Source organism: Tasmannia lanceolata, unplaced genomic scaffold (assembly GCF_043159265.1).
Source record: "Tasmannia lanceolata isolate RefF3 unplaced genomic scaffold, GAP_Taslan_0.1 ptg000007l, whole genome shotgun sequence".
NCBI classification, from domain to species: Eukaryota; Viridiplantae; Streptophyta; class Magnoliopsida; order Canellales; family Winteraceae; genus Tasmannia; species Tasmannia lanceolata.
Window position 1 is genome coordinate 10513493 of NW_027518684.1, and position 22175 is coordinate 10535667.

At 39.4% G+C, this 22175-nt stretch overlaps 1 protein-coding gene across 2 annotated transcripts; it reads right to left on the reverse strand.

Moving 5' to 3' along the window:
* Positions 1 to 1792: 1792 nt before the first annotated feature.
* Positions 1793 to 21030, reverse strand: FACE2 (farnesylated protein-converting enzyme 2). 2 transcript variants are annotated; one of them, XM_077385136.1, is made up of 8 exons: positions 20648 to 21027; positions 18681 to 18743; positions 18262 to 18471; positions 10090 to 10201; positions 8220 to 8291; positions 7391 to 7453; positions 4843 to 4923; positions 1793 to 2134 (listed from the first exon to the last, which is right to left on the reverse strand). In XM_077385136.1, the coding sequence occupies exons 1-8, from the start codon at positions 20849 to 20851 to the stop codon at positions 1995 to 1997; spliced, it is 945 nt and encodes a 314-aa protein (XP_077241251.1). In that variant the 5' UTR covers positions 20852 to 21027; the 3' UTR covers positions 1793 to 1994. The 2 variants fall into 2 exon arrangements, with proteins under 2 accessions (XP_077241251.1, XP_077241252.1); XM_077385137.1 differs by lacking the exon at positions 18681 to 18743 and having other exon boundaries at positions 20648 to 21030.
* Positions 21031 to 22175: the final 1145 nt, after the last annotated feature.

The following is a 22175-nucleotide window of genomic DNA, read 5'->3' on the forward strand; positions in this document are numbered from 1 at the left end:
TTTCTCTCTTTTTTTAAGTTGAGATAAAATTCATGAAGTATTTAAAATAGGCTACTGATATTCGCACTAATTAACATGTTTTGATAATGAGGCGAACTCACCTTGTCTTTTATTATCTCGCCAAGGTCAAGCTGTTGCAATCGATCCCAATAAGCTCTCAGCAGCCAATTAAAGGATATTCGCACTAACATGTGTTGATAATGAGGCGAACTCACCTTGTCTTTTATTATCTCACCAACGGTCAAGCTGTTGCAATCCCAATAAGCTCTCAGCAGTCAATTAAAGAAGAAAAGACAGGGTAAGTTCCTTTCATTGTCAAAACATAGCAGTGCAAGTGGGTTCTAAGCTTTAACTCACACAAAAATTAGAATTAAGTATTTCCAAGTGGGTTCGAAGCTTTAACTTAATAATCCAAGTTTGTCTCATTGTCAATGCTCGTGGATGTTCCGTGAAAACGCATTATGATACTTGTGAGCGATGTCAATATTCTTACAAAAAGAATAAGCCATCCATTCAAACTGAAAATTAATTTCTAAAGTAGAAATATTAACCCTGGGGATTCTTAATTTGCACAAGCTAGTGTAAGCTCAAAGTCTACAGACCAATCTCTTTTATAGATGCTTAAGTTCTTAAGAACAATTTGGATAAGTTCATCATACTAAATTTTCATCAATGGGTTCATTACATTAATAAGCCCTTTCTGTAATCTGTTTCACAGCCCGGTATTTATACACATGGACACACGCTTTTTGTTTGTATTTTCCGGAAAAGAACTTCATTTTTCATGAAAAGACAAACAAAAAGAGCTATGAATACAGCTTTTTTTAAGGAAAAGAGAAGCTTGAAGAGATCATGCAATGCTGGAAAATGGGTAGAGATATCATTTCACTCATACACAGCAATCTTTACACATTTTCTCTGAAAAGTTTCAAAAAAAAAAAAGAAGAAGAAGAAGATTTTCTGTGCATGGCTTGATAGAGTTAAAATGGTGGTCCAAGGGATATACAAAGTACGGCTAGAAAGTGATGGGAAAATCCAATTAAAGTTTGCTTCATCATAACTTGGAATGGGTAGTCAAATGCATCATTTCCTACTGCTATTATGAAAAGGGATCGAATCCAAAGTTTTAAAAGTACACCACGTTTGATGTGAATTGTGAAATGGGAGATATAACATGGTTGCTTAACAAAGTGGGTTGACCATATCTTAGTAGTTAGTAACTTAGTACAAAGGCCCGACTTCGAGTCTTATCACAGACATAGTGATAAGTAGTAGTTTATTTTTAAAACTCTCTTTCTTTCTCTTTCTAAAAACCAGTTATGCAAGGTGGACCCACACCTCAGATTCGGAGTCTTCTGGGTCCCAACATACACGTGGACGGCATGATGATGTGTGTTGATCCGATGAGCCACCAACAGACGATCCGAACACTCTCTTTGAGTGTGTGCTTCAAAATAGCAATGGCTAAGCACTAAAATAGCTGCATTTAGATCGAAATGTCGGAATCATATAAATCATCCATAGGATGATCCTAACCCTCCATATATGTTTAGTCACTCTACAGATGCGATGGCCTATGAAAATGATCATCCCATGGGGATGATTCACCGGGCACAGACTATTTATGTCGTGGCCCAACAATTGAACAGTTTTGAGCTTCCTAAGAAGCGGGCCCCACTGTACTCTTTGGAAAATAATGGACTTTAAACTCACACCACATAAAATCTTCACTTTTTAGCTTAGTTCTTACATGTCTTAGTTGAAATTAAAACCAAAAAAAAAAAAAAAAAAGTAAAAAACTAAACCTCAAATTATTGGAAATTTTGAACAGTTCTGATTAATGCTCCAATAACATAACTTAAAACTCTATCAATTGATAAATTCAAACCCACAATACAACAACAACAACAAAAAACACTATAACTACAATAATTTCTTGATCTTAAAATCGAAATATTTCATTTTTCGAATTGCCGATTGCTTTCGTAGAATTTTCAGGATGAACTCCAACTGCAATAGTCATGCCAACATCTGCAATTATCTGTTCTATTATTGTATAGTTCTGGTTTTGTAGCTGGAAAAAGAAGCCAAAGAAAACCAGCCAAACCAGCTACAGAGGCAGTGATGGTCACACCTGAAAACACAACATAGAGAAACTTAGATCATGATGCAATAAAAACCTTTCATAAGGTTCAAATACTAGATGGTAAGAAAAAGACTATTCTACATGCTGAAAATATTGATGATGTTATAATTGCAGTAAATTTAATCATCTTTTCTTTCTTTTTTTGAGAAATTATCGACAACATTTTTTAACCCCGAATTTATCTATGAACCCGGGCTGGCACCTTAAATTTTATTGATATAGAAAAAAAGATACAAGAGGATGACATGCTGCCTTGCCTCAAAACCCAAAAAAACAAGAAACTTCAGTAAACTTAATCATCTAATTCGACATAATAATGAAATTTTCATGTGGGTTCTTTGAATTACACATTAAGGTGTGTGCATTGCACATTTGCACATTGCCAAATTATTGAAATGCGATATGGATATGTGACAGTCAAATGACTTTGGGTGATGAGAAAATGTGTATAACTTGCACGTTCATAATAAAACCACCTTCTTCATCTATGCAAACGCAGTACAGTGTAAACATCCAACATGAGAATGACAGAATCTCGCGATGATTTTTTTTTATTTTTTTTTTTGTATGAACATAATTTTAGGTTTTGCTGGAATATGCAGTGTACAAATGGTAAATAGAGTTTAAAAAATGGAGAAATTTATGTGTATTCTGGGCAAAAGGAAATTAAGAATTAGTCAACTCTAATCAGTTATAAGCTTTAGTTGAGATAATTACATAACGACATAAATGCCCTGAAATAAACGAGAAAAATGCAGAGGTTATAAGTATGTCATTAACAAAGAGAAGACAATAAAAGAACTGATCTCTCAACATTGCTCCTCAAAGCTGGTGTATAGATGTAAGGTGTCCTCGGGTTATAAAGAGATCCAAAAAATCTCCTTTTGGCAACTGCCTTAGAGAGGATATCTGCGAGCTGATTTCTAAATTTACAGAGTAGTAAGTTCCTTTGGTATCACCTTCTCCCAGACAAAGCAGCCCTAATGTGTTTTGTCCTTTCACGAAATACAGGATTTTGAGGCAATATGTATGGCCATAATATTATCATAGTATAAGATCATTTAAGCCGAATCTTCTCACATGTGGCTTGTGGCATAGCCCGATGCTTTCCTTCTACACTCCATCTTGCCACAACTACTACGTCCATGTAGTACATACTAATTAAGATCACAGCTTTTTGTGCAGTACAGGGATGTACATAATCCAATGTCAATGTTATCTTTTTCTTGGACTGGTGCCGGCATGTAGCCCCAGTCCACCTTAATATTTTGTAATGCAGGAAGGGACTACTGGTCCCGGTTGCTATCTTAACATTAATGAAATATGTCAACTTTTAAAAAAAAAATACTAAATAGGAGTCGATCATCGTCAATCTATTTTGTAACCTGCCCAATGGGCATCACAATGTGCCTTCTTAGAATACAAAATGCCCTTCAAGAGAGTGGTAGTAAGCATAATTACTAAGTATGGATTCGGGATATTTTGGTGAGCCAATTATTCAAAAATTCAAAAATCTTTTGCGAATTATTTGGGAAAATCAGGAAAATTTCCTAATTTTGTACATGGAAAGAAGGGAAGAGAGAGAAAAAATAGAGAATCTCATAAAATTAGGAGCAATTGCAACGCAAGATAAAAAAAAATCCATGTGCTCTTAAAAGTTGTCTACATGTTTCTTTTGTCTTTGAGTATAAACGGCTACTATAGTTTGTTTATAAATAGATTTGAGGGTATTTTGGGGGTTTTGAATAATTCACTAGGGCTCTGTTTCTTTCAACGTAAAATGGGTGTAAAACAAATTTTATGCCCCATTTTAAGGGGGGAAATGAGCATAAAATTTGATCTGCACCCATTTTGCATCGAAAGAAATGTAGCCTTAAGTGAATGTGGGCATATCAAGTCCTGCAAAGTGGTTAAAATTTGTGTAACTTGTATTTGAGGTTAAAAAGATGTGAAAATTGAAGGAAAGAACAAGTTGTAATATGTTTAGAAGATAGACCCATATATATATAGTCACTTAAGCCACTTAAGTGGGGGTGACCCACATTATGGGTTCTTTAGATATGAGAGATCTGGGAGTGAGAAAGGAAGGGGACCCTATCACTTAGTTGCAAAGCAGTTAAAATTTGTGTGATTTTTATTTTGGGTTAAAAGGTGAATTTGAGGGAGAAAACAAGTTGCATGTATTCAATTTAAGCTGCTCAAGTAGGGGTGTCTCCTGTTCCTTCAATGTTTGTAGTTTAAATTTCTACTGCGCAAAGTTCTCCCTTATCTTTAGAGCATATAATGTGAGCAAACTTCTATTGTATTCGTCTCGACACCAGCAAGACACTATAAACAGAAGTAAATATACTTATACATAGAGATCCACGTGACATGACAGACATGTAACCCATGCATCAAGTCAACAAACATATCTTTAGCTACATGAAAGTGTGGCCTGTTTTAAGAGATATGCTAAGTCCCAACAATAGCATGCTAAATTGATGTTTCACTGTACACAATGATTAAGCCCTTCAAAAATACTTGTATAGTTCTAACTCATAACATCAGAATGACTAGCAGTATAACCATGCCTTCTGTTGCATCTAACTTATTATACATTAATCTGTGAGAATCACGAGAGAAAATACAGTAGCAGATTGAATAGGCAATTGAGTCATGTGTGACCAGTTGTGATGAAAATTGAGATGCCATACCTTTTCCTCGTGAAGATAATAATATGGGCAAGCCCATCATGTTGCAGAATATATGAGCCACTATGGAAGCAAGAAGATGCCCTGAATAAAGTTAAACAACAGGTTCAAAGATCAATGCCTAGCAAAAGGAGTACATTTCAGAAACTGACTACAACAAAGACCACTAAGCCATACTCGCAAGGAAAGAAATGATTCCCGTGATTATGGAAGGATGTATATTTCTCTACAACCCATCCATACATACTCATGCATATCTATAATACGGTATTAAGTGTGGCCACTTCATGAAGTATATCATCTACATAGTCTGAGATTTTCACGTGAATGAAAACCACTCAAGTTTCAAAAGTCATTTCACGATCGCCACTACTGCTCCAAAACCAAGTTAGATAGTTTACAAGTACTGAAGCCAAGGAATCAGCTGAGTAAACGTAACAACCAAAGCAAATATTTTGTAAAATATTTGAACATGGTTATTCTCAAGCAATGATTCAAAACGGGATTATCAGTTTGCCATGGGGCCCTTCGAGCATCATAGATCTTATGGCCACTCACCATACACTGATACACGTATATAATGGGCCCTGCACAGGCATGAGCAGGGACCTGCCAGCATGGGGCTTGAAAAGATATCTTATGACATCACATAATTAGATAGATTATTTGGACTCTGACATATGTGCTCCTGTTTTTTACAAGGGAATACCCCATCCATTACTTTTTCCTATTCTTATCCTCAAATTACAAAGTTTTTCCTTAAATAAACATACCAGCTCTCTCGGCTCCTTTTCCATGACTCCAGGATCGGCAAAGCTTCACGCCATAATGGATGTAATAAAGGGAGACAGTGATTCTCATTCTCATATTTGTTACCATGTTCACTGTGTTTGTATTACTTCATCTCCTTCAAGATGACCCAACTTGATCGCGCTAACCATAATTGTGCCCGGAAATGCTTTTATAACTCTGCCTAGTGAATTTCTAACCACTCCAATGCCCCATTAGTCTAATGTTCCCTCTTGACCTTCCGTCAAAATTAAGTGTACTTGTTTGGTGGTGGTTGCTCTCTCAGCTTTGGCTTTGATAGTGATTTTCTTATATCAATCTTGATTTGCATGATCAGTTTGTCATAGGAGAAGGTAGGGACTTTTTTACAACAGCAAGAGTTTGTGATGTTGAGTTTATTTCTAGGAAAAATCGCAGCAACAAAGGACTTTCCGGCAGCAAGGGTGGTTGTGAGTGTTGTCGTAAGAGGAGAGAGAAGTCGAGTGGGATGTCAAGGGAGAGATTTGACATGTCTGATAGTAGTCTTGCAACACACATCCATTGACTGATTGACTAGCAAAATAGTGTATATAGACAAGGCTTAGATGGTTCCTCGCAGACCACCAAAGCATTAAGGTGGTAGCACCGTCTTCCCCAAACCAACTGGAAAGGGGTTCTTTTTTCACTGAGCAAAGAGAAAAGACTGTTGGTCAAATGGTGAACTTAAATCAATGGAAGCCCATGAATCACGGGTTTTTGGCCAGGAACAGCACAAAGATGATCAGGCAGTGAATTATTGTCAGTTGGTGACACAAAATGTGAGGAAAAATAGTGTCAGTCCATTTTCTCTTGTCGCTGCCAGCAGGCAAAGCTGGTCACATGCTATGATGAGATGGAAGAGATAAAAGAGAACAATAAGGGAGAGGAAGAAACAGATGGGAGAGATCTTAACCAAAACAAAATAATAGTAGTTAAAAACTGAAATAAACTAGTATAAATCAAACCATTTCTTCCCCGAGAAGAGATAATCTCATTGGACATCAAGGCGATAACTGTTATTGCTCAAAAAAATGGAAAAAAAAATGTAACTTATTTACCATTTAAAAAAAAAAGTAACTTATATGAAGAGATAAAATGACTGTTATTGTGTGCCAAACAAATTAAAAGGTTAGTCTTTAATTCAAAGTCATTTTAAAAACAGGCACTGATTTTTGGTGAACCCGAACTTCCGAACGAACCCTAAGCTTGTTCATCAGCAGAATTCTATCCAACAGAAACGAACTTTTATTTAGTGTTTATTACCATACCAAGCACCAGGCCAACAGCTATTTTATGCCACAGTAACAGCATCAGAGGTGCTCCAGGATGGTCTTAAACTTCTTCACTCACCAATCCAAGGATGATAAGCTAAAGAACGAGGTCACATCATTTCTGATACAAATCTCATGTGGGACATACAAATCAGACACATGATCACACCACTTTCAGGGCAACAATTTAACATTAACCATAACTTTTGTTGCAGACATGTGATAGACCATATAAACTAGCATTTCTATAATTTTTTGATCCAATGAGCCCACATAAACTAACATTTCTATAATATGACAGAAAAGATATCCCAAAATGCATCTGAACCAATGAGCCCATCATGCAGAGGCCAGGTCTAAATGATGCACGCACGAAGAGTCTTCTATTCTGATGATAATGGGAAATAATATTAAATGGTAACATTTTCTATATACATATTAGGGATAAAAGTCAGAGAAATTTATTCACAAACCTGTTCTAATGAAGAGAAAAGAGGCATACCACCCAAAGATCACAGTATAACCAAGCTGGAGACCTACCAAAACATAATATTTCATGTAAGTTTTCAGAATAAAAAAGAAAAGACACTTCACAGTACATAAAATGGTAGCCATCTCTCCACAAGGAAACAGCATGGAAGTTTGGTGCTACGACCTGTAATACATTAATAACTAGTTGCTACATTCACAACATTAAGCTGTAAGGTTGCAAATAAGAATTCGTGATTTCTATATAATCACGCTAGGCAAGTAACTAATGACAACCCCGCCTAGATAGTCAAAGCTGCATGTTAAGAAATTGAGCAACTTTGTTAAATAATCCAAGATGATTCTATTTCCCATCATACATGGGACCTTTTTAACTTAGGGCCCTTTTAACTTGTATCCAAGTTAGGCATGATAGATTTCTATGCTCCAACTTGAGGGAGAGTGTTAGAGTTAAATGTGCAAGTGTGCATATTACAGTTATGGTAGTTTAATAGTTTATTAAATACCCATATTGTCTTTTCCTGTATTTGTCAAGGGCATACGTGTACTTCATATTTCTCTCTATAATCCCTTAACAAATGAATCGTGTGTAGGGCTTTCACTAAATACATCACTTGCCTAAGTTCTTCTCTTCTCCCTTCTAGCTCCCATCACAAAACTAACTAATGCAGATAATAGACAAAAGAAAAAGAGTTTACAACATGTGAAATGTATATGTAATACAATTACATTAGATCTGCAAAATGTTTGGAAGGGCAAAAAGATAAAATTCAATAAGTCCTCGCCAAGAGATGAAAAGTAGGAAAAGAGTACCTACAGTTTGGGCGGCTTTGGAAAAGGGATAGTTTTGCTGACAATACAGCTCCGAAAAGTGATTTAAGTGTGCTGCAAAAAAGAAAAGAAAATGCAACATGAGAATTTCTATCAATCCTCGATATGACCAAAAGATCACCTGAAGATCGAGAGAACATTTCCACTTTTGTCATATAAAAACTAGAACCAAAAACAGCATAAGAGAAAATGATAAAAAATACATGTTACACCAAATTGATCATAACCTTTATAGCCACTTCTAGGTATTTTCTCCCCTCTCAATAAATGAATTGTTTAGTGTTAAGTGCAGCATCCAACTTTAAAATGTGCACATATGGGAACAAAGTGCAATAGAATGTACATCAACGAAATATTATGCATGTAAACATAGAAGACATTGCATTGCTCATAATCCCCCACCAACGACTATTATGTCTAGAGTTTATACAGATAAAATAAAACTGCATTTATTTGATATGGCTTCCAGCATCTAGGTTACTCATATGGGAACTGAGTGTAATAGAATATACATCAACAAAATTTATGCATGTAAACATAGAAGACATTGCATTGCCGATATCCCCACCAACGACCCTTAGCTCTAGTGTTTAAACAGATCAAATAAAACTGCATTTATTTGATATGGCTTCTAGCATCTGGGTTAATCGTTGTGGTACTGTAAAACTTTTGAAGGTTGAAAGAAAGGTAACCATGCAAAACTAAGAAGGAAAGCATGTGACATTATCTAAGACAAATCATAGGGATTACCGGATCTCAAGTGAAAAAGAATAGCATAGATATGAAAGAAAGTAGCATTGGCATGGTTCAGACCAGACCATCTTGGAAAAGGGAAATGGTGGGTTGACGTTCTGCATTAAAAGACACATACATGCTATGTTCATAACACATGCACACACATGCATACTGAGAAGGAAAAATAAAGAAACATATCACAACTATATGTGTACTATGATCAAAACTCTTCTCCTTACTTTCAAAGGATCATTTTGTTGGAGGATGTAGGGTTTGGAGAAGTGAGAAGTGTAGATCTAGGAGACAAAGACCTAGCAAAAAAGGGGTCCATTGGATTATCAATGAATACGCCAAATTAGATGCAGAAAAATGTTCAGGGATGATAATGAGTTAATGACATAATGATCTAATGATTAAGAACCCATCATATGTCTCGCTAAAGAATGATCATCAAATAAGGCAATGGTTGACCATCAAAAGAGGAAAGGGCATTAAGAATGGGCCATGAGCAATTAAAACTATATAAGTGTTCAGTACTAACTTCAACAGTTATCACTGTTCAGAAACTCAAGCTGAGAACATATATCTAGAGCATAACTAACAAATCAATATCAATCATACACTGTATTCATTACAAATATATTCAATCAACTGCAAGCTCAAGTGTAGGATGATGAAGGTGCTGATCCAGTGATAGCGCTCTGCTCTGTCCTTAGTTAATTGGCAAACATGACAATAGAGAAGTCTGATTAATTTGTCTTCTACTGTTTAGTACGGTTTCAAGTTGATATGAGCCTCTCAGATTAGAGATGTCATAGCAGTTTGAACTAAGATTATACATATGCAGCTTGTCTCATTAAACCTGCATGCCATAGTCGATTGATTTAATAATGAGTCATGGATAGATATCTTCTTAGCCACTATCCTTTTTTCACATATTATCCATGTCACTCCAATCACATGAAATTTCACAACTATGAAGAACAATTGGTAAACAAAGGTGGAAAATTTCATGAAGACACAGTATATGTTCATATCTATCTGAATGCAACTATCGACCAAGTGTATGTCAAAAAAGAGATGTAGTTTCTTCCGGAAAATAAAATTGCCAAATTACCCAAGCTGAAGAAAATTGGGCTGAGAAATACAACACTGTAAGTTTTGAACCCCCCACAAAGAAGCAAAGGTATCATACATGCTCTAAAAACCAACTCCTCAGTAAGCGGTGCCTGTCAACAATTGATAAATGAATTGTGTCATGATAAAAAAAATGACTTCCCAAATTCCCGACACCTAAAAAAGGGAAAGAAAAGAAGCGAATAAAGAACTACATTAATATGCTGGGTCAAACAGATAAATTAGTTTATGCAGCAGACTTGTTATATCACTTAGTTCAGTGGATCGACAAGATTCAATTTAGTTAAGGAATTTGCTTGGCCTCTTACAAATGATAGATCTGAGAAAGGCATGCCACAAGACACCTCCATAGAAAGGCAATAAACAAAGAACATGAAGTACTCATATGATAAAATAATTATATTATATATAACACCTTAGGTATAGAACGATCACGTATTAACTAGTAATTATTTGAAAAAAAGGTTCATATTTTCTGGTTAAGCACAGGAGATCTTAATTTGAGTTGGGGTTTCGGACACAGAAACAACTGATGTTTGACTACCCGATCATTTTACTCCGTCAATTTTACTTAGGGTTTCAGACACAAGCAACTGATTTTTTACTATCATTCTATGAAACTAAAGTTGTGTGAACTATCAAGTATGGCAATTGACTCTTGGAGCATAGATAAACTCATTAAACTTAAGTTGATCTAGGCCAGGGCATATCTATGTCAAGTTAAACTCCTCTAAGGAACACTTTGACATTGCTCCAGGATCAAAATGAAATGATGAATCAGACAACATACCAGAAAATTTCTATTTTTATCGAATGAATGCATCATCCCTAACTTGTTTTACAGTAACCTGATGGCGACCAAATATTTAGAAAATACAACAGTGAAGGGCCGACTATCTGCCCTGTACGAGGGCCTCAAGTCCAATTCAGCATAAGCAATATCTCCAAGTGCTCCCAGAAGTATACTTTCGTGGATAAATCATGAAGCCATCTTTATAGGCTTTAAACACCATCAATACTTTATTATAATCATGTCTCATACTTTTTTCAGGAATCAAATAGCAAATATTTACTGCCAAAAATCAAAATAAAATGAGGTCATGAGCAATGAACGTGTCAACAGTAACATAGATGGTGTTGGGGGTAAAATTTGGCATCCAATTAGAGGTTGAGACGTGGCACCAAAAAGCTTAAAGGCTAGCAAAAGGATAACTTCACAACTCTTCTGGAAGCCCTAGAAACCCTAAAACTACAGCCTAAAGCTAGAGCCACATCATCTTAGAAACAAAAATTCCATGAAACCAGAAAATCAGAAGAGAGTACCAGAAAAAACAACTTTCCTAAATGGCTGGGGATGCTACTCTATAAAAGGGGGACCAAAACTCAGGATACGCCGTTTCATTCAGTCATTTTCAATACGCTGAGACTGTTGTCCTTTTTTACTCAAGCAACGGAGTGTCGCGCCAGAGTCCAAACTCTGGTGGTTTTCTGACACTTCTCCGTATTCACAGATCACAGGTCACCTCTTCCGGGAGCCAGCTCAGTAAAGTTAGCCGTCCAAGAGCCTAGTCAAATTTCAGCGGCAAAAGACTGGCATCATCTATGGAAAGCGAAAGGAAAACCTGAGTATGTCACCAAGAAGAAGCAACCGTACACACTTCGATCGGGAGGTGAGATCGCCCCTAAGGAACGATTATAGGAACCGTCCGGTCACCTCCTGTGCAGTTCCCCGTCAGCCCACTAACAGTCTTCATGCAACCCCTCAAGCGCCACAGCCGCAGGAGGCCATACCTATGTCACACTCAGTTCTCATTTGAAGTTCAAGTTCCTAGCCCAGCATGTTCTGGCCTTGGCTGATCAATTCAAGAAGTTCACGAAAAAGGAAGGCATGCCTCCACGACAGGAAAAGTTAAGACGTGACCCGGACTGCCGGCCCCCATCAAGGAGGAATTCGGACAACCGATCAGACTCCACCTCAAGTCCCGGCCAGTCCAACCTACCCAGTCGCACCACAAAACCGAGCTCCAAGGCAACCAACATGCACAAGAAAATAAAAGAGATAAATCACAAGCTCGGCGAATAATGAAAGAAAAGAACCCTGCGGATAATGAGTTGTTGTTCGCCAACAAGTCTACTTTAAGATACAAGTAGACTCAAAGGATCCTTTAAAAAAAAAAAGTAGACTCAAAGGATTAATAGGATGCTATGTGTCACATATTCTCATCAAATACTGCTTTTCAATCAAATGTATCGGTCAAGTTTTGCACCTATTCAAGACTTCACATTTTGAAGCTTTTAAAAGGACCATGAGATAAAGTAATTAATATTGCCATTGGGGACAAGATGGGCGCATATTTTCACAAAAAATAAATAAATAAATAGCAGAAGTGGATAATGAACTTGCCACCATTTATCAGTTTGGTTCCCTCATGTTCCTCTAGCATTTCCAATTGGTGTGTTGTTCTGTGCTTCCCATGTTAACTTCTCACATCGCTTTGAGCGCTCACCACTCAAGTATGATTCTACACTGTTGAGAGAGGTAGAGAAAAGAGAGAAAGTAAAGAGTGAGAGAAAAGATTGAGTTAGGGTTCTCCCCCTCACTCATGTAATATAAATAATAAAGAATGAAGTACAAAGACAAGTATGCCCTTGGGCATTACAATAAAGACCTAAAGACCTGTTAACACTCCCCCTCAAGCTGAAATGTAGATATCTAACATTCCTAGCTTGTTACAATTATCAACTAACTTAGCTCTAATTAGAGGCTTCGTGAACATGTCTGCTAATTGATCTGTAGATCTGGTAAACACGGGAGATATGTAGCCTCGCTGAATCAAATCTCTAATGAAATAACAATCCACTTCAATATGTTTGGTCCTCTCATGGAAGACTAGATTCCTGGCAATGTAAATGGCGGATTTGTTGTCACAGTATAACTGAGCTGGAGAAGAAGGAGGAAATCCAATCTCTGAAAGTAAGGAACGTAGCCACATGAGTTCCCCACTCGTATGAGACATAGCTCTATATTCTGCCTCGGCACTGGATTTAGACACTACATCTTGTTTCTTACTTCTCCATGAAACAAGATTACCTCCAATAAAGGTGCAATATCCTGTAGTAGACCGCCTATCAGCCGGAGATCCTGCACAGTCTGCATCAGTGTATCCTTCAATTCTCTGGTGCCCATGCCTCTGAAATAACAACCCTTTACCTGGCGAACTCTTCAGATATCTCAATATTTGAAGTACAGCAGCCCAGTGTGAAGTGCGAGGTGAGCTCATATGCTGGCTAACAGCGCTAACTGCAAAGGTAATATCTGGACGTGTAACAGTAAGATAAATGAGCTTACCAACTAACCGTCTGTATCGCCCTGGAGCTTCTAACAGGACTCCCTCCTCAGGGAGTAATTTCATATTCTGGTCCATAGGAGTTGAGGCAGGCTTGACTCCCAAACAACCTGTCTCATCAAAAAGATCCAGAACATACTTCCTCTATGAGAGGTAGATACCCCTAGTCGAATAGGCAATCTCAACGCCCAGGAAATACCGAAGACGACCCAAATCCTTAGTAGAGAACTCTGTCTGAAGGAAGGATTTGAGCCTCTGAATGCCACCTGTATCGCTGCCAGTGATAATGATATCATCGACATATACTATCAACAGAACACAACTAGCCTGAGACTGAAAACTGAAGACGGAGTGATCAACTGCGCACTGCTTCATGCCAAAGCGAATAAGTGTAACACTGAACTTCCCAAACCAGGCTCTCGGAGATTGTTTGAGACCATAAATGGATTTCCTCAAACTGCAAACAAGAGAAGATCTCTCCCCCTGAGCAACATATCCAGGAGGTTGCTCCATATAGACCTCTTCCTCCATGAAGAAAGGCATTATTTACATCCAACTGATGAAGATGCCAGCCATGATTCACAACAAGGGATAGCAGGACACGGACAGAAGTAATTTTCGCAACTGGTGAAAAAGTCTCGCCATAATCAATCCCATATGTTTGCGTGTACCCTTTGGCAACAAGTCGAGCCTTAAGGCGCTCAACTGTGCCATCAGGAAGGTGCTTGACTGCATACACCCAGCGACAACCAACGGGGCGAGCACCATATAGTAGAGGGACCAAATCCCATGTCTGATTGGCCTGAAGAGCCTGCATCTCAAGATCCATAGCCACCCACCAGCCTTGATGATCAAGTGCCTCCTGTAGAGTCTTAGGTAGAGAAATAGAGGACAAAGACGAAACAAAACTACGAAATACAGGGGTGAGAAAGTCATAAGACACAAAAGAGGAAATGGGATGAGCAGTACTGCGAGACCGAGTGCGAGAGGCAATGGGAGAGTCAGAATGTACCTCAGAAGTGGGGATCTCCGGTTGAGATGATGATGGCTCAGGCGGGGCTGAATGAGCAAAAGATTTGGTCCGACGCTGATACTGCTTCAATGGTGGAGGTAGAGGGGCTGCACAAGGCGCTAACGTCGGCATAACAGTAGAATCAACTGTAGGGGAGGAACTGGACACCGGAGGTGTAGAAACAGGGATGGGATCAGGAAGAACCGGAAGAGGAAGAACAGGAGTATGCGAGGAATCCTCCTGAAGTGTAGAGGGGGAGGGATCCAACAAGATGAACGAACTAAAAAATGACTGAGTCTCAAAGAATGTAACATCCGCCGAGACAAAGGATCGTCGCAGGTGATGACTGTAGCAACGATAACCCTTTTGGGTCCGAGAGTAACCTAGAAAGATACACCGTTCGGCCCGAGGATCCAACTTATCTAATCCTGACCCAAGAACGTGGACAAAATAGAGACAGCCAAAACTCGAGGTGTAAGAGGGAAAGGGTCAAAGATTGGAAGGAGAATCGAGAACGGAGAGGTGCCACCAAGGACCGAAGAGGGAAGCCTATTCGCCAGGTAGCATGCTGTGAGTACAGCATCAGCCCAATAGGTCTTAGGGACCCGCATCTGAAAGAGTAGTGTCCGGGCCCCATCTAACAAGGAGCGAAGCTTCCTCTCAGCCACTCCATTCTGCTGAGAGGTATGAGCACATGAGGACTGATGAAGAATGCCTCGCGAAGAGAGGAATTCCTGAAAACCATTTGATTAAGAGAAATATTCCTTTGCATTGTCAGTGCGAAGACATTGGATAACACATGAGAATTCATTACTAACTTCAGCATAGAAATCACGAAACACAGAAAAAACTTTAGAACAATCTTTTATTAAATAAGTCCATGTCATACGTGAATAGTCATCAATAAAGACCAGAAAATAGCGAAATCCAAATAAAGAGGTAGTCCTCGCAGGACCCCATACATCAGAATGAAAAAGAGCAAAAGGGAGTGAAGCCCGACTAACAGTCCTAAAGGGAAATGGCACACGATGATGCTTCCCAAGTTCACAGGCCTCACACTGAAAAGACCTTACAGATGAAGAAGGAACGAAGGGAATCCTGCGTAAACGCTCTATAGACGGGTGACCTAGACGGCAGTGCCACTGGTATGCATCGACCGAGCCATGTAGAATCGGATGGGACGAAGTGCAGTCGAGACTATAAAGGCCATCCACCTCACGGCCCGAGCCAATCGTCCTCCCAGTCGAGAGATCCTGAAAAAGATAATATGAAGGAAAAAATGAGATAGAACAATGAAGATGCTTTGTTAATTGACTAACAGAAAGTAAACTGAAAGGTCACTTGGGGACACAGAGCACAGATGATAATGTAATGCCTGGTGAAGGGGAACAACTGCCAACACCAGTGATAGGAGAGGTACTCCCATCAGCAAGAGTAATAGAACGTGAAACAACATGATGAAAATCATGTAAAGATGACTGGGTACCTGTCATGTGATGAGATGCTCCCGAATTAATAATCCAGGAGCTAGAACTAGAGAGGAACGAAGCAGGAGAACTACATGGCTGAACAAGACCAGCAGTAGGAAGGCGGCTGGCAGACCTGAAACGATGTAGCTCGTCATAGTCGGCACGAAAGATGACCATCTGATCAGTCGGAGTAGCCAGTGGTGTCTGTGAGGGGCTATCAATAGGAGCAAGCGAATCTGGAAGGGCAAGATGTGCAGTACGGCCCTGACGAGGATATGGAGTGTGACGCAGCTCAGGATGGAAATCAAAGCATATCTCGTGATAGTGACCCTCACGCCTACAATGAGTACAATAGGGCCGAGCTCGACCTCCACGACCACCCTCTCGGCCGCCGCCATGTCCGCCTCGGCTAGTACCGCGACCACGACCGCGACCAAAAATGCCTCCTCCTCGGGAAGGGTGGTCAGCGGCTCCATAAGCAGCAGTAGTCGAGACATCCAAGGGAGTAGAAACAGTAATGCCAAGTGCACACTGCTGAGCTCGTAAAAGTACCTCCTGAAGAGTGGGTACAGTACCAAACCCAAGGATGTGCTGTCGAAGATGAGTGAACTCTGGTCCAAGACCCTCAAGGAAATGAACACGGAGCTGATCCCACTGTCTGGCTGCCGTGGTAAGATCAGTGGTGAGAGGCATAAGAGCATCCAGCTGCTGGCAATAGGAGACAAACTGTCTGTAGTAATCATGGACTGTAGAATCACCGCGCCTGTGACCCATCCAGCGAGAATAAGTGTCGCAGAGACGGGCAACATTCCCCTCACCAGAATATAATGCCGCAGTGTGCTCCCATACCTTTTTGGCAGTAAGGAGATCCATCATGGTGCTCGCAATGGCAAGGGTCATACTCTGCCATAGAAGTGTACGAACAAGGGCATCATCTACATCCCAATCATCAAAGGTAGGGTCAGTCTCAGGAGGGGATCACAACGAATAATAGAAATCTTTCATCGGGCCTTCAGATATGTCTCAACAGCAATCTTCCAAGTCAAATAGTTGGATCCATCAAGACGGGAAGTGGTAATCGGTGGGAATGACGCATCCATCGAAGACAAAGACGACGACGCAGCCTGACGCAGCTGGGAACTAGTAGCCATAGCTGGAGTACGAATAGTAGGGTCCTCAATATGAGGGGTATCTTCCATAGGAGGCCGGGAAGAAGACTGAAGAGGATCAACAACGAGCAAGTAGAGACAAGGATGAAGACTATAAGCAAGCTAATAGACCGCGGCTTCGTGAGGACAACATATGCATAAGGGAGGCATGAGATAGCCTCACGACATAAAGACAAAGTCGAGACAACTCCGAGCCACAAACATCGCAATGATGTAAGTACAAATCCAGAACAACACCATGATGATAGTGATCAAGCCGAACAAGAAAATCTCGGGCATAGCTATGACCCAAAAGAAAAAGAAGAGATTATGATGGATCAGATTAGGGCAAGGAAGAGTGGGGAAAAGAGGATACTGTAGCGATGTACTCTAGCGATTCACTGTAGCAGTACTGTAGCGATGTACTATAGTAGTACTGTAGTGATTTACTGTAGCAAAGAATGGAGGGGTTATGGTTAGCGTTAGGGATGGAGAAGATGGAGGTGGATGTTAAGGTTAGGGTTAGGGAAAAAAGAATGAAAGAAAAAAAAAATTAAAAAAAAATGGCCCTAGGTATCCATGCCCTAGAGCTCTGATACCATGTTGAGAGAGGTAGAGAAAAGAGAGAAAGTAAAGAGTGAGAGAAAAGATTGAGTTAGGGTTCTCCCCCTCACTCATGTAATATAAATAATAAAGAGTGAAGTACAAAGACAAGTATGCCCTTGGGCATTACAATAAAGACCTAAAGACCTGTTAATATACACATTTCATGTGCAATAATGGCCTCCAACTATGAAGGAAAGAGATGATGTTGGAAATCATGATTACCATTTTTATGACTAGTTATTTGAAAAGTTAAGAATGATACTTATTCAAGATGTTTGCCTACATAGTTTTAAAAAGAAAAAAATATAGCAGCCTATATGGAACACACAGCCATGAGGATAATATACTAAGAAATTGACATTTGTAACAGACATATTATCATGTTTCCTTAAAAGTGATGGATCAAAATCCAAAGACACACACAAAACGTCAATGAGTAACAAAATGCAACTGATTACTAAAGAGGCAAGGCAATATTATTTATGTCTAGATGCACCTCAATCAAAAAAATATTAGTATAGAAAATCTTGTTGGGTACAAAGAGAAAATTGCAATGGAGTTGCTACTAACCACAACATAATTACGCCAAGCCAAAACGTTAGAAGCCGTTGAGTGGATCCAATCCAGAAACCTTTGAAATGTGATTTTGAAACACTCGAATGAACAAGCTTCACACAACTCATCTTCCTTTCGTGCGCTCATCAGAAACAAGCATTTTGAGACAAATGATCCAGCATATAAAAGAGAAGTCAATGAAAGAGGAAAGACCATGGCACACCACTGTTTCAGAAACATAAAATTACATTTCGGTTAGGTGGATTTAACAATGATTTACCTTTTCTCAATCAAAAGACCATGAAAATATATAATTTAATAATTATCAAAGGATAAATCTTGGCTATTTCTGGGGATTTATAATTTACATCTGTAGAAAGCAATATGCAGCCAAAAACAGTAACAAAATAATGAATGTAGAGACAAGAATTTACCAGGTAGTCCACTCGGATGCCAAAAGCCTCAAATATGGATGACTCTGCCTGGGGGTTTCTCATCTATTTGCCATGGCAAGCAGAAAAAGGGGAAAAAGGGTTAACATGCCAGCTCTTTTAGGTTGCACGCGCACACACGCACACACACACAATTAATAGATGAATGAAAAGCTCAGCTTCTGGTAGTTTAAATTATAATTATGACTAATGAGAACCAGAAAGTATAAGATGCTCCTGGTACATAAAATCAAGAAGAGGCAACAGTGAAGAAATGGCCTTGTTATATAATTACAGAATGTTGACTACTTGAAATGGGGAAAGACTGTCATACCCCAGTTTCAGTGCTTGACAGATGCAAATTGGCAAGTCATCTTCAACACCAATTGTGGTGAAATTGAGTATGTCACGTAGAAGATGGGGAGGAATTTGGAAGAAGCGAATTGGACAAACAACTAATATGTCTTGTACTCACCCAACTTGACACGACTCAAGAATTCAAATTATTGAACTGGTTTATGCAGACTCCAGGGAGGGTGACAAATAGACAATGGAATTCCCAACAACAGGGGGAATTCAGGTCGAAGTTTTTGGTCAACCCAAATGAACAAATTGTGCATGCATGAGTGAAGGATGAAAAGACATCTCTCGGCATATCGAGTGAGAACCAACAGTGTCATTATCTCCAATGTCAAACAGCAACAATGGCAGACCAAGACCGGTAAGTGCCTTTTACCGATGTTATAATATGCATAAGCCCAACAGTAATTGATTGCACGGAGGGGCTGCATTATAACGGCCATGGTTTTAGATTTCCCCAAAATTTCCCTGAAATGGCCGAAATGTTTCCATTTCCACCCCACCGAAACGAAATCTACATGAATTCCTTCCATGTCATTTTTTATGTCGAAACTCTTGAAATTCGACCGAAATTCCCGAAATTCGATCGAAATAGTCGGAGCGATAAAATATGGAAAGATGTTATGATTTGAATTTCATTTCATTAATGTAGATAATGATAATTGGTAGGCAACATTATTGAACCACATCAAGCTTATGCCTAGGATGTTAGACCAGACTGACATAAGACCAACACATGTCATTAGGTGTTCGATGTGATAAAGCCATTATGGATGGCTCTCTTGCTTATGTAGTTGGTTTCCAAGTACGTATTTGTGCTTATTCTAACAATTCCCAAAGTTTCATCTTAAAATTTCATCAGTTGTATATGTTTCTGTGATTTTACAAGATTTCCACCGAAACCAAAATGTTTCCATTTGCCGACCAAAACCGAAATTTAAAACCTTGAAAACAGCAACATCCATTTTAGAGTTGTCAAAAGCGTATCCCTTCACATCAAGGTGCCTCACCATCATATTCGGAAGGAAGGCATTGAAACAGTTACTTACATAGACGTCTAAACTATAAATAGACATTGTTGGTAAAGCTGCCTTGTCTCCCTTTCCTAATTCACCTAGATTTTCTAGTTATATTGAGAAAGTGGGCTAGTTTAGATTTCAGGAAAACCTAATATATAAAGTCTCCCCAAATCACATGACACTTGCATGTGTCGAAAGTGGAGGCTTGGGCTTGAGATGAGAGAAAAAGAAAGAGGAGATAGAAAGAGAAAGAGGGTTTCTTCTTGGGTTGGTTTTTCCTCGGGTTTCTCAAAGGAAAGGGGTGCAGGATTTTGAGTTTCGGATCAATCCATTGTAATCTTTGTAATTTTGCTTTCTCATAGTGAAGATTGTGTTCTCACCTTTAGACGTAGGCTTCCTCACTAGAATCTTATGTTCATCTTGTGACTTGTGTTTATATTTACATTTCCATTTATTTGGCGGATTTTCTCAAACAGACATAAATAAAATCAAAGCCTACATTTATATCCACTTAACAGTCAGAAATAGAAAAAAAAACAAAAGAAAATAAAAGGGAAAGATAATTCTAGTGATGTAGATATTTGAAATTACCGAGAGGAGATGGGAGCAGAGGATGATGGAGGCAATGGAAGAGACGAGGGCGCAGATGAAGCGTCGGATCATGAAATTGTTCAAGGAGGTGGGAGGAGGGAGGCGTAGGACCAGCGTCGGAGAGTAGAGAATGGCCACGTAGAACACTGCCATGCCCGTACATGCGATTACTGCAACTGGTTTGGAGATAGAACCCTCCTCCATTACTGTACAAGGAAAGCTTCGGAATTCTTTGCTCTGATTTCACTACGGAAGAGAATAATAGGTGTGAGTGAGGGTATTGATTGAAGTCCAACAGACAATCAAGCGGCGTTGCATAGATTCCAGAACACACACACACTCTCTCTCTCTCTCTCTCTCCACGTTTGATTAACGATCTATGCTGAAATCCCACCAATCAAATCGTTAGGATGGAATATAGTCTGGTCAATTTGGTTTCGATTTCCTCAGGTCAAAGAGTGTTTCATAGATTCGCTCCATTTCCTGTCCGGGCCCATCCCCTTCTGGTGTAAAAATTATAGGGGTGCAACTTGGGTCGCGCTCAACCCGAACCGACAGGTTCCAACCCGATTTTGGCTCGGGTTGGGTTGGCATTTTCTTGGGCTAGGGTTGGGAAAAGCCAACCGAATTTAATTTGGGATTGGGTTACACTTGAGGCCTTGGCATCCCAACCCGACCTCTGTCTTCTAATGTTATCTGTATTTTCTTCATATTAGTGTAGTTTTCTGTTTGGCCCAAGGTGGACCTGAACCAACCCGACCTGATTTTGGGGTTGATGGGTTGGATTAGGGTTGAGAGATTTAAAGACGTGTTGGGTTAGGGTTGACCATCATCAACCCGGGGCTCAGGTTGGGTTGGCCTCAATGCGATCCAACCGTACCCTAGTTGCACCCCAAGTAAAAAAGTAATCATAGATACATAAAGGGGATGGCCCCACGAATGGACATAATAAATGTCGTCTTCTGCTTTTTAATGGAAGGCGGTGTAGTGTTTTGCAATACCTGTCCTGCTCCGCATCTTTTTTTCATATTGGCACCCAGTGACATTACTCATTTTTCTACTGACCCAAGGTCATTAGTATGGTCCCATCATAAAGGCGTGGGCATCTGCCCTTGTTATTTGGAGAATTTATATTGTGTAAGCCCTCACAGTCCTCATAGTCCTGCATTTTAAAAAAACAAACGTACTGTAGATCCAAACCGTCCATGTGATGAAAGTATGGAACACAATGTATTGGGCCTCGATGGAAGTATGGAACACAATGTAAATAGGTTGTGCCTCAAAAATCTTTTCCATAAGATAATCTTAGCCCTCCGATCTATAGAGATTTTCACATAATATGCAGTTCCTCTGTAGATCGGAGGGTTGGGATCATCCTATAAAAATAACTTTTTTGGGCATAACCTATTTACGTTATGGCCCATCACATGGACGATTTGGATCATCCTAGTGTGGTCCGTACAGTACTTTTTGAAATGATGCAGGACTATAAGGGCTTACAGGGTATAAAAAACTCATTTGTTTGATC